General features: G+C 38.5%; 1 protein-coding gene across 6 annotated transcripts in view; it reads right to left on the reverse strand.

Annotated features, from left to right (window-relative positions):
* Nucleotides 1–14,230, reverse strand: part of LOC136864441 (sarcolemmal membrane-associated protein) — a 700,905-nt gene that overhangs the window by 314,521 nt on the left and 372,154 nt on the right. For all 6 annotated transcript variants that reach the window (XR_010859312.2, XM_067141439.2, XM_067141440.2 and 3 more), the window contains 2 exons: nucleotides 7,806–8,064; nucleotides 7,559–7,708 (listed from right to left, as the gene is read on the reverse strand). Coding sequence is in view for 5 of the 6 variants with exons in the window: in XM_067141439.2 (XP_066997540.1) it covers nucleotides 7,559–7,708; nucleotides 7,806–8,064 (409 nt within the window). In the remaining variant the exon portion in view is untranslated. The remainder of the gene's footprint in view (nucleotides 1–7,558; nucleotides 7,709–7,805; nucleotides 8,065–14,230) is intronic.

The following is a 14,230-nucleotide window of genomic DNA, read 5'->3' on the forward strand; positions in this document are numbered from 1 at the left end:
TTTATGCACATGTACTTGAATTCTTTATTCCTTCTCGTGCCTTATCTTTGTTAATGCAGAAACACTATATCAGAGTGCAGCAACTGAATGAGTCATTGTCCGAGTATATTCAGGATATTAAATTCTATGCTGGAATTTTTATGCTTAACTATTCTCTGTCTCAAATGGTTGCCGGCATTGTTGAAGGTCTTGCCCCTAACTGTCGGTCATATGTTGCTCTTTCACCGCGACCAGCAATGTTTGCTCAATTGGAAGCTATCACTGTTCCTGTCGAAGGTATTAGATATGCCAACCAGCTATTCGTTGTGTTAGCTCCCCCTCCTATGAGCATGTCTTTCCCTCAGGTTACCAAAACCGCTCCTTTACTTTCTTCAAAGCTATGTAATTCTCGTGCATTTTATACTTGTGGTTCAACTGAACATTTCCAGAGGAATTGTCCTAAGATTGGGCCCTTAGGCAATTCAAAACCTGATATGAGTCAAGTCCCTTCCAACAATAATTCTTGTCAATACTGTGGGTTGAATAGGCATTTCTCTAGACAATGCCCATGTAATTCTTTAGGGTCTGGGCATGCTGGCAATAGTAATTCTAGATGACTAACCGTCAATTCCTGTGGTTAACCTCGAAGTGTAGCTTCATGCTTTGTCTGTTATAACTATATGGTAAAGGATGATTCACCAAAATCTGAGGCTGATAATAGGTACCAGTCTGAACCTAGTGTCAATTTCCAACAATCATGTGGCATGTCTGATATCCCTCCTTGTAAAATACCTTACATATGCTTAGAGGCAAATAACGAACCTTTCTGTGCATTGGTAGATTCAGGAAATAGCATCACATTGACGAGTGAGAACTGGTATAACTCAATGAAAACTGTTTGCAAGTTACCTCCATTGAAGTCTGTATCTTTAACCTGCCATACTGCTAATTCTAGCTCTTTGAATATTGTAGGATATCTTGATGTTAAAATCAGAATCCGTGATTTCACATGGAAAATGCCAGTACTAGTGGTGAAAGATTTATCTTGTTCTTTCGTTTTGGGTGCAAATTTTATTGCCAAAACTAGTATGATTTTGGACCTTCAGTACAATGATTTCCATTTTAAATTTTCCATGAGAATTTTTAAGCTGTGTAATCGCTCCCCTATTCTTCCTTATGTTAATGCTGTTCCTGAGGATACGGGTGAACCCAAAGCTTTTGATTTTGATCACTTGCCTGATGATCAGGCAACTAACTTAGGAATCTCCGAGATAAATTTCCTGATGTCTTTACCGACAAGTTAGGTGTAACTAATGTTTTGGAGTACAAAATTGAAGTCACTGATAACGTACCTGTGCGCTCTCCTTCATACCGGCTGTCGCCTCCCAAAATGAAAGCCCTTAAGGCTATTATTGATCAAATGCTTGCTCACAGTGTAATACATCCTTCTAAATCAGCTTATTCTGCTCCCATGTTTTCTGTCCCTAAACTGCAGGGTGGTTTTCATCCTGTCGTTGATTATCGGATGTTGAACAAGAAAGTTGTCCTTCAGTCTGTTCCCCTTCCTGATCTGCACTAGTGTTTTTCTTGGTTTGCTAATGCCAAGATCTTTACCACCTTTGATTTGAATCAGGCATATTATCAGATACCTCTTGCCGAGGAATCCAAGCACCTCAATGCTTTTGCCACTGATTGGAACCTCTATGAATTTGAGAGGGTGCCGTTCATAATCAGTACAGGCGCTGCTGTCCTTTCTCGTTTAGTAGATAACATTTTGTCAAACAATAAAATTCAAGTTTGTATACAATTACCTTGATGATTTGGTAATTTTCAGTGAAACGTTTGAAGAACACCTTGTCCATCTCTAAGAAGTCCTTGAAAAACTGTGTAAAGCAGGTCTAACCTTTAAAGCTAGGAAGGTTACTTTCGCACAACCCCCAAATGTCCTTCTTAGGGCATATTGTGTCAGGGCAGTGTGTCTCTATTGATCAGTCTCATACTGCTGCCATCCAAAATTTCCCTATACCTACAGATGACAAAGCTGTAGCCAGATTTATTGGCATGGTTAATTTCTTCTGTAAATTCATCCCCAATTTTGCTGAACGAGCAGCTCCACTAAATGCCTTAAGAAGAAAGGATGCTGAATTTGTGTGGGCTGATGCCCAATGTGAAGCCTTTTGTGACTTAAAATCTGCTTTATGTAATGCCCCTGTACTGGCTGTGCCAGACTTTTCTAAACATTTCATCCTTGAAACTGATGCCTCTTCTACAGGTATATCTGGTGTTCTCCTTCAGGAATTTCAAGAGGGGCTTCGTCCCCTTTCTTATGCTTCTCGTGGTCTAAATACTGCTGAACAAAATTATTCCATTTATGAATTGGAAGCCTTAGCTGTTGTCTTTCCATTACAATGGTTCAGAATGTACCTCGAACATCTCCCTTTTGATCTTGAAACTAATAATCAGGCATTAAGTTAGGTACTGGCTAAGCCTAGAAGGACCGGCCATCTTGCGCATTGGGCAGTACGCATCTCAGCTTTCCAATTTGAAGCTCGTCACATTCTTAGCACTGAAAACGTTGTGGCCGATAGCCTCAGTAGAATGTTCTATCCAGGCAGTTCTGATCAAGAATCAGAGCCTGCAGATCCCTTTCCTGAACAAGTTTCGGCTTTGTGAATGTGGTTCTCACTAACTCTCCTTTTCTTTTCAAAGATATCGCTAAACATCAGGAAGACGATGCAGAAGTAAAGGATATTACTGACAGGATTAAAGCTGGTGAACATGTTAAACATTATGTTCTTAAGAATGGTGTTTTGCGTTGTGCTGATCGCAGTCACAGAGACCCCAAAATTGTCATCCCATCTAACCTAGTTCCAGCTCTCTTCGAATATTTTCATGAATCTCCAGTTGGTGGTCATCTTGGGGTTTTCAAAACTAGAGAGAAAATCCATAAACATTCATTTGAAAATCCATGGACGGTGAAATCCATACCCTTGTTGAATCTTGCAAAACTTACATCATCAGTAAATCCGCTCCTAATACTCGTCTAGGTCTATTGTCATCTGAGCAAGCTTCTTGCCCTATGGAGAGGTTATTCACAGATTACAATGGCCCCTTCCAGAGGTCATGGACCAGCCATTGTTTCATACTTGTGTGTGTTGATGCCTTTTTGCATTTTACATGGCTGTTCCCAACTCGTATGGCTAATGCTAGCACTACCATCTCTTGCTTGAAACAGATCTTTGCTTCATTTGGACCCTGTCAAGTTTTGGTGAGTGATAATGCAAGGGCTTTTACCTCTGTGCAGTTCCATAATTTCTGTTTTGATCTGTCCATTTCTCATGCAACCACTACCCGGTATTTTTAAAGGAGATTCTAAATACCAATTTTTACATCCCATTTTCACCCTCTTAGCGATGGAATATCCAAAAATCCTCCCTTAGCGAGCACCTACATTGTAATATAAATTTGTTCTCAAAACTTCATTTCGTTATGTCCAGTAGTTTTGGCTCGGCGATGATGAATCAGTCAGTCAGTCAGTCAGTCAGTCAGTCAGTCAATCAATCAATCAGGACATGTTCTTTTATAATATAGATTTACTGCTTTCAGCCAATCAGAGGTAACTTACTTAGATTCCATACTAATATTATTCCTCTACGAACCCATTTAATCCCTGCCTTTCCACTAAACTTCATTAATTCAGGTCTAATTTCATGTATTTCTGCTGCTTTATGACAATGTACTTTATTTACTATCCTTTATACATCCTGAAGCGTAATTTCACTGCTGTCACTGTTCCTCAATGCGTCTATCTTGATACGCGCCTGTACTACGCGGATGTCCAGAGCCTGGTTTACAGGTGTGGGAATGCTCCACAGGCCACTGCTGAAAGCAGCGACACACCACCGATACACTGTGCCGAACATGTGCAGCAATCTGTCAATACGTCCATTCAGGTTCCCACAGGCCCACAATGCAACCCCATTTAAACAGCTGCAGTTTTTCAACAAGAGCATGTACTAGTCGGCAGGGCATGGTTGTACCCTAGAATGAATGTTGCAAACACTGCTCACCTCTAACCTCAGCACAGTTATTGCCTGCAGGGTCAAAACAGTGTGCACGGACAGGCCTCCTGAGCGGCATCTGATCACTGATGTCCGTGACAAATGAGTCACTAACACAACAACCCCTCAGCATGCACATTACCCTGGTGCCACTGAACACAGTCCTTGAGGATGTTGCATGTTTTCTTTCTGGCAATGTATTTGTCACACAGGTGATGCTAGTTGTCAATCAATAGACCAATCACGGAATTAATTGTAGTGAGACCATCAATATATCGTTTGTAATCGCTATTGGTTTGCTATAATGCTGTTCATGTTCAAGTTCACGTTCAGGATGGTGCTTGTCTTAAGGCGACACTTTCGAGATAAAAATCAATATTTTGGTCATTTTGGCATTTTTTTAATGATTGAAATTAAAAGGATTGAGTTTCTTCTTTCTTGTCACAAAGTTATTTCACTGAATTCAAACAATTTATCATTTTAATAATGCTTTGTTTGTCAGTCTGCGCACAGCAGAAATGGACATGGCATCTGCTAAACTGCTTTGTTAGGTAATGATGTATTTGTCATGTTTCAGTTCAATCAAATATGCCTGTTCTTTGCAATTATGCATCCATAGGATGGGCCAAAATCCCCCTCCTGCTACCGATATATTTATACAGACTCAAGCTGTAAGATCTACCATATTTCAGAATTCATTTATAAAGCCTGTTACGGACTAATATTTCAGTACTCGACTCTCACTGAGCAACATTTTATGCTTGTATTGGTATTCCTCCTGGTACTACAACAGGGCCGACAACTATAAGTTTTGTTATTCTTGTATGTTTAATCTTTTTTTTGTGAGTTCTTTGGTGGTCTGTTTACTTTTGTGACGTACGTGTGCAAGTAACGTCTTGTAGTTGCGTGTCAAGATATTGTTATTATTGAAAGACAGTGTGCTGTAATAATCTATAGCTTGTATTCAAGGGAATAAACAATATGCATAAACATAAATCAGCCTTAGCTAAGCGTTGAACTGCTGAACTTTTGATAGGAAAGAGATAGGGATCAGCTATTACCAGACAGGAGCCTCCATTGAAGAAAACGGCAACAAAAGGTCATGAAATGTTATGGGAATCAGATTGTTCTCATCAGGAAAGTGTTGTATCAACTTCAAGCCATGTAAGTCCTGCACCTATACCCAACAATCATGACATGACAGAAACTACAATCCCCATAACTTCGACTCAGGAAAGGTAGCATTGTGAAAAACAAAATGCAGGTGAATCATTTTCCATTCTTTGGAGAAGGAGAAGTATAAACAAGCTTCCAGAGTTACCAGTATTCATACAGAAGCTGCTAGGAAAGGAAAGGAAGGAAAAACACATGGTTCTGGTGACTTTTAGGTAATGAATCAGGAAGAAAATGTCACTTGCACTTTGATTTAATTTTCCCGCCAATTGTAACAAAATTTGTATGGTATATGTATCAGAGCTATATTAAAAAACCTGTGTATGGAATTTTTGATTGCACAATTTTTTCAATTAGTAGAGATTTTTAAGTCCTAAATTATAGAACGTAAAATTTACACAAACTTTAGTACAATATCTCCTTATATAAATCATGTACAGAAAAATCGATACATAGTGTTTTTAAAAGATGTTTTATCTACCTAATGACAAATTTACATTATAATGTTAATTATATTTCATGAAAAAATGGAATTAAAAATTTCAAAAACTTTTTTGGAAAAACTATTAATTGCATATTAATGAAATTTTCATGATATCTCTACATTTATGTAGGTGACATTCACACAAAGTTTCGTTAAAATCCATGCATTAGGTAAAAATATCTTTTTATCTCCGGAGTGTCGCCTTAATATGTCTAATTTTTCTATTATAAATTTTTACTCACATAGAATAGGCTACCTAGATATTTGCCATAAAAACTGGAAGAAAAAAGTGCATCCATTTTCACCAAATGAGATTCAATATATTTTGCTCTTTTTTGAGTCATGTAATGAAATACGGAAAAACCATCATTTTTCAAATTATTTATATACTCTAGCACTTCGATATTGATCTCAAGTCATTTTCCTTTCTGGTACCATTGGAAAAAAAGACCCCGCACTTCCCTTTGTCGTTTTCAGTTTCTCTTTTGTGCCATATCTGATCATGTCAGCTACTGGCTTCACACCTTGTATTTCTGCAAATAATGCAGTTTTTAATTTGAAAGGTATAGAAGAACTACACTTCTTGTGTTTTGTGCTATTTAACTCCATATTTAAAAAAGGAAAAATAGGAAGAAAAAAGAACTCATTTAGCAGCAGGATGTTTCACAAAATACAGGTCTCCATCAAAAGGAAGTAATGACATTGTTGCCGATTCACTGGCATTCAAAATACGATTTTGCACTGTTACTGAAGCACTACAAAAGACTCCACAATTCCAAGAGAAGCTTTTGATGGGGACTACTGATAGCGGTAACAAGGATGATAAGTGGGAAAAACAGAAAGAATAAAGGAAACAAGAGAGAAAAAGTAAAGGTAAGAAAATTAAATGTTAAAAAAGTACAGAAGCATTATCAGGAGATCCTGAAACATAACATTCAAAATATAGAATTGGAAAGTGTGAAAGAGGAATGATCCAAGTTCAGTTTTCACATCTCAGTAAACTGCTACCACAGTCTAGTAGAAAGGAGAATGAGAAGAATGATGGATAGACAGTTAGAAGAGGAGCAATATGGATTTAGAAATGGTAGATCAATGGGCAGATGATACTGTGGTGTGGGAAACAAATAGTAAGTACAAGAACAACTGGACTTAATGAATGAGAACATTGAGAAATACAGTATGAAATTCAGTGTAAAGAATAAGACGATGGTGATTACAGGAGGTAACAGAGTAGCGAAAGGAATTTATAAATATTGGAGGTGAGAATCTTAAAATTATGGAGAGCTTGAAATACCTCGGAAGAAAAATAATGAAAAATGCAAGGCCGGATAAAGAGATTAGCAAAATGGTGCAACGGGCAATTGCGTTCTTCAAGAATGTAAGAAACCTATCTTGGAAGCAGGAGGTATCGAGGAAGTGTAAGGAAGTGATGTACAAAAGGTACTATACACCCATACTGGCATATGTAGTGGAGACCTGTGCAGTTACATGAGAGAGGAGAGTAAAATTCAAGCCAGTTCAATGAAATGCGTAAGAAGTGTAATAGGAATGACAGAGACTTCAGCAAGGAAACTGAAGTAGGATAGTTGAATGAATGAACTAAAAAGAATAGATTACGACAGCTTGGACTTTGAAAAGAGAATGTACAAGGGAAGGATATCGAAACAGATGATGGAAGCTAATTAGAACAAAAAAGAGCAAGGGAGAGAGATGGAAGATGGATGGGCTTGATCAAGAAGAAAAACAAGAAGAAGAATTTTAAATACCCCAACACAGCTGGAGCTGGTTAAGGGGAAATAATGATGATGACGATGATGATGACATATGAAACCTTAGTTGAGTATGCAAGAAAATTACTTACGATGCAACTCATCTACTTTCTCATGGCTTTCTTTAAGTTGTTCCTCTGATTTCTTCAGCTGACAGCGCAAGCTCTCCATTTCTTCTTTCATGTTGTCCTGAACTTCCTCCACTGGCTCAATTCTTTCTAGAATTATATCTACCTGAGTACCTGATAAAAGAATGTAACACCAGTTTAACAGCAGTACTTTGCAATTTACATTAGGAGGAAATCAATGCACATTACTATGAATAAAATATATAGCTACCAGTCGAGTCTGTGGACTTGTACGAGGAATCCAAGTCAATTTTGATTTCCTCAGGATCGAGACACTTGCTGTGTAGTACAGCAATCCTTGACTGTAATGCTGCCAACTGTCGCCCACTCAGCTCTCCATCCTTCGAAACAGCATCCAACCTTGCTTGGAGGGCTCGTTCTATTCCACGTTGTTCTTCCAAACGTGCAGCCAATTCTTGCTTTTCTTGCTCAAGACGTTCACATGCTTCTTTGTGCTGTTCTTCAGTTTCCTGAAAGAAAAAAAAAAGTTCAGAGAGTCAGTAACATAAACAGCTTGGTATAAAATAATAAAAGGAGAAGTAATATTAAAACATCAATTATATTATGCAATCCCATGTACTTCTATTTACTTTGCAATAAATGACTGTTTACACCTGAGGAGGATTCAAAAGGTACAGAAATAGTCTAGGTGTCAAAATAGTTTATGGTAGCTTAGATCATAAAGGAACATGTTGCACAAGGACTAAATGAAAAGGCTGAAGGAAACACTATAGAGGAAGAGTGGAGAGTCATGAAAAATGAAGTCAGTAGGGCTGCTGAAGAAATGTTAGGAAGGAAGAAAAGATCAACTAAGAATCAGTGGATAACTCAGGAGATACTAGACCTGATTGATGAACGACGAAAATACAAGAATGCTAGAAATGAAGAGGGCAGAAAAGAATACAGGCGATTAAAGAATGAAGTAGATAGAAAGTGCAAGGCAGCTAAGGAAGAATGGCTGAAGGAGAAATGCAAGGATGTCGAAGGCTGTATGGTCCTGGGAAAGGTAGATGCTGCATACAGGAAAATCAAGGAAACCTTTGGAGAAAGGAAATCTAGGTGTATGAATATTAAGAGCTCAGATGGAAAACCACTCGTAGGGAAAGAAGACAAAGCAGAAAGATGGCAGGAGCATATCCAACAGTTGTATCAAGGTAAAGATGTAGATAATTTGGTTCTGGAACATGAAGAGGCTGTTGATGCTGATGAAAAGGGAGACCCAATTTTAAGGTCAGAGTTTGACAGAGCTGTGAGTGACCTCAATAGGAACAAGGCACCTGGAATTGATGACATTCCCTCTGAATTACTGACTGCCTTAGGAGAAACCAGCATGGCAAGGTTATTTCATTTAGTCTGCAAGATGTATGAGACAGGAGAAGTCCCATCCGATTTTCAGCAGAATGTTGTTATACCTATTCCCAAGAAAGCCGATGCTGACAGGTGTGAAAACTACCGCACCATTAGTTTAGTATCTCATGCCTGCAAAATTTTAACACGTATTATTTACAGAAGAATGGAAAAACAAGTTGAAGCTGAGTTGGGAGATGATCAATTTGGCTTCAGAAGAAATGTAGGAACACGTGAAGCTATCCTGACTTTACGTCTGATCTTAGAGGATCGAATCAAGAAGGACAAGCCCACGTACATGGCATTTGTAGATCTAGAAAAGGCATTCGATAATGTTGATTGGACCAAGCTATTTATGATTCTGAAGATGATAGGGATCAGATACCGAGAACGAAGAATTATCTACAATCTGTATAAAAATCAGTCTGCAGTGATAAGAATCGAGGGCTTTGAAAAAGAAGCAGCAATCCAGAAAGGAGTGAGGCAAGGCTGCAGTTTGTCCCCTCTCCTTTTCATTGTTTACATAGAACAGGCAGTAAAAGAAATCAAAGAGAAATTTGGAAAGGGAATCACAGTCCAAGGAGAGGAAATCAAAACCTTGAGATTTGCCGATGATATTGTTATTTTATCTGAGACTGCAGAAGATCTCGAGAAGTTGCTGAATGGTATGGATGAAGTCTTGGGTAAGGAGTACAAGATGAAAATAAATAAGTCCAAAACAAAAGTAATGGAGTGCAGTCGAACGAAGGCAGGTGATGCAGGAAATATTAGATTAGGAAATGAAGTCTTAAAGGAAGTAGATGAATATTGTTACTTGGGTAGTAAAATAACTAACGATGGCAGAAGTAAGGAGGACATAAAATGCAGACTAGCACAAGCAAGGAAGAGCTTTCTTAAGAAAAGAAATTTGCACACTTCAAACATTGATATCGGAATTAGAAAGATGTTTTTGAAGACTTTCGTGTGGAGCGTGGCATTGTATGGAAGTGAAACATGGACGATAACTGGCTCAGAAAGAAAGAGAATAGAAGCTTTTGAAATGTGGTGTTACAGAAGAATGCTAAAGGTGAGATGGATAGATCGAATCACGAATGAAGAGATACTGAATCGAATTGGTGAGAAGAGATCGATTTGGCTAAATTTGACGAGAAGAAGAGATAGAATGATAGGACATATCTTAAGACACCCAGGACTTGTTCAGTTGGTTTTTGAAGGAAGTATAGGAGGTAAGAACGGTAGGGGTAGACCAAGATATGAATATGACAAGCAGATTAGAGCAGATGTAGGATGCAATAGTTACGTAGAAATGAAAAGGTTAGCACAGGATAGGGTGGCATGGAGAACTGCATCAAACCAGTCTATGGACTGATGACTCAAACAACAACACAGATCATAAAGGAAATCTAGGATAATACATGCAAATCCTGCATATGAATTTGGCAGAATTATTTTATATTCTTCTTCTGTCATGCTGGCTGTCAAGAGATGCACATGATCACAAACCACAATGAAACGTGTCTTTTTTTACTACTACTACTACTACTACTACTACTACTACTACTACTACTGCTGCTGCTGCTGCTACTAGTTAGGTAAATAAAGTTTAATATGGCGGTGTCTGAACACTATGCGCCTGCCGGTAGTAATATTACTACCACACAGCACGTTCCGAAGTACCACTGTTAGTAATACTACTACCAAGAACTTTGAAATTCAGCCGCTCGAAAGCTATCAAATTAGCTGTTGCCTTAACGTGTTGTCGATTTTGTTTACTATTGACAGATGGTGTTAACGGTCAACATTAATTGGTGGAGCAACCTACGGACAATGTTTCATAGCCATGTGCACTCAGCTAGATCTTACCTACTTGCTGATACATGTAGTCCTAGGGCTATACAAACTGATATATCACACTAAGTGCAAACCTTTACTGTACAAGAGAATATTTTAACTCCATGTGTGTAATGATTTCATGTTTTAATATCAATATCCATGTAATTTTAAGTTTGAGTGTTTCCTAGAATATGAGAAATTTTACTTGTGAAGTTTATTCGCTGAAGAAGAGAATAGTAATTCTCGAAACATGTACAAAAACTGAATACTGAATTATTGAAGATTATTGAATATTGACAACAACCTCCTGTGTTATTCTATGAGATTGACAATACAGACCAATTTGTGAAACAATATGGTTAAATTTGTTGGTATGTACTCTTCGCGCACTCTTGTTAGATAAGCTCAATTTTATGAGCGTGTGTTCTAATGACAGACTAAATGACTTCACAGATTTAGAGTGAAACTGTAGTGAGTCAACAGTCCGTAACCATCTCTCCTATTGAGAGAATGCATCCCGGACCTAGACATGTAAAGGAAATCCTACACGTACATACAGCCATTGGGTAAGCAAACAGATTATTGCGGAACTTATAAACTATTCAAATTTGTATGAAAGTGACCATGGAAAAAAAATTTATTTTGAAGCCCCTTAGGATGATGAAACATCAGATTCATCACCAGAAGAACCGGTCACAAAAAGACGAAGGGAGGCGAGAAGCACGGGAACACAATGGAAACAAAATACTGCTCCTGTGAACAGGCCTGTTTTTCCTGGCATACCAGGACTGAATGCTAATAATATTAGTATTTCTGCAGAATCTTCACCTCTAGATTTCTTAGGTTTATTTTTGACAGTAATGTATTGAATGTTATCTGGGAGGAAACTAGCAGATACGCCCTACAGCAAATACGTCTAAAGAAGCAAGAAGGCCCTTTGAAACTTAATTCAGCATATGCGCAGTGGAAACCAGTGACACTGAATGAACTAAAATCAATTTCTGGAGTAGTGATTCATGTGTGTTTGATTCGTAAACCTCTTCTCTAGGACTCCTGGAGCACAACACCAATTTTAAAAACTATGTGAAGTCCATTGGAATATCAAGAGGCCGATTTCTTGCTATTCTGATAATGTTGGACCTGGACAATGATAAACAGGAATGAAGGGATCATCCAGGCTATGATCCTCTGTTCAAAATCTGATCAATAATACTAGACTGCCCGAAAACAAGTTTTCTGATAAAGCAATATGTCCATTTTGGGGATGTATAATTTTTTTGTGTGTTCATGAGAGGAAAGCCATGGAAGTATGAAATCAAGACCTTTTAACTATGTGAAGCAAGGAGTGGTTATATGTGCAACATGGAAATGTATTCTGGGGCCCATGTCACAGTGGAGGATTACAACTCTTCCTTCAATGTCGTGGACAGACTGTGCGAACCAGTGAAAAATTAGGGGCACAGAGTGACAGTGTATATGGAGAGTTGGTTTTCAAGTCTCACCATTTATGATCATCCATGGGACTGACAGACTAAATAAAGCAGTTGGCACCACGATGCCAAATTGGAAAGCAATACCAAAGTTAGAGTTTGCGAAAAAACTGAAAAAGGGTGAAAAAATGTAATTGCAGAGAGAACACCTTCCAGCAATAAAGTTGCAAGATGTTCAAGACATGTATATGCTGTGCACTGCACATGATAATAATATGATTTAAGTACCCACAGCAAGAGAGAGTCACTAGTACAAACCATCAATAGTAGACTATAACTAATACAAAATTCATGCTGATAAGTCCGATCAATTGCTGGCGTATCATGTATTCACAAAGAGGTTGATGAAGTGGTGGAAAAAAATATTCTTCCATCTGTTAGATCTTGCTATAGTGAATATCTATCTACTATACTGTAAGACTTGTTCAGAGAAACTTCCCCTTTTGAAATTTTGTGATTGTTTAGCAGATGATTTGTTGAATAGTGCTGGGGCTGGAAATCACTGAAGAATCACGAGCATCAATTGCAGGAAAGTTTGTAGGGAGAGATCATTTTCCACACAGAATACCTGCAGTGGGTGTGAAGAAGGAAGGGCATGCACACAGCACGTGCAAGATCTGCTATGGCAAGTCCAAACAAAACACTAGCCGCACTGTGAAGAAAATGAAAAAACATACTGTATATTACACATGATTATTTTCATATTGACAGTATTGAAATTGAATTATTAAATGTTAATAGGTGGTTTCAATAAATTAATTGTTTAAGATTTAATACTGTATGTTGCCATAAATGTGATGTAGGTCCTTGCATAGGAGAATGTTTTGAATGTTACCATATCAAAGCTAGGTATTGGGAATAACAATGTGTAATTCTGTTGTTCAGTGAGTGGAAATTACACAATCTTATTCATGAATTAGAAATTCAAGTGCATGAACAAGGATATCTAAATGTACCAAAATTGTAGCCTGAGTTTCTTTCCAATGCTGAAGGTGACCATTTTCAAAATCGATTTCATGTGATAGTTCGCTTATTTAAGAATATGTATATACAATTGTTTAATTCTTCTTCTTCTACTGCTTTTCCCATACCAGTAGGGTCGCGGGTGCGAACTGCGTCGCACGATTGAATTTGGCCCTCTCTTATGGCCAGATGCCCTTCCTGATGCCAACCCTATATGGAAGGTTGTAATCTCTATTGCATATTTCTGTGGTGGTTGGAAGTGTGGTGTGTTGTCCGAATATGAAGGGGAGAGTGTTGGGACAGACAGATACACCCAGTCCCCAAGCCAGAAGAATTAATCAGAAGCGATTTAAATCCCCAACCCAGCCAGGAACCAAAGCCGGGACCCTCTGAAATGAAGGGCAGCACGGTGACCACTCAGCCAACGAGTCGGACGTATACAACCATTTAATTATATTACAAAAACTGCCAGAACAGTGATTTTGTTTTCGAGAGTCTAAATTATGCCAGCACAAGAAAGTAACGCTAACTTGACTCATCCAGGCTCATCTCCGATGAGATGTCTGGCCAGTTAAATCAAAATGTCTGGCCAGTTAAATCTGCTATGGTAATGGAGTAAACCATACAGCCAGTGTCTCCACGCCGAGTGTTGCACGGCGGTAAATAGCCTGACCCACTATAAGGACCAAACGGCTATGGGTAGAGGAGTCCTTATAGAAGGGAAATGGCCCCTCAGTGGAGGAAATGCTACTGAAACCCCATATCAACTGTAGCGTCTGTACTCCAGAGGAACAGCTACAAAAGGCGTATGTTCTCCATGTTAGGAGTGGTCTACAAGTTTTAGCTGGCAGTAGCTCTAAAATGCCTTTGGGAGTGGCGAACCCATCGTAATAAAAGCCTATATGATGACCAGTGTACTGAAGCCTTGGAAAATGCTAGGGTGTTCTCCATAAGCGACGTGCAGTTCTTCTGATACTGGGAGAAATGTGAGAAATGGGCGACC

The sequence above is a fragment of the Anabrus simplex genome, chromosome 2 (genome assembly GCF_040414725.1).
Source record: "Anabrus simplex isolate iqAnaSimp1 chromosome 2, ASM4041472v1, whole genome shotgun sequence".
Taxonomy (NCBI): Eukaryota; Metazoa; Arthropoda; class Insecta; order Orthoptera; family Tettigoniidae; genus Anabrus; species Anabrus simplex.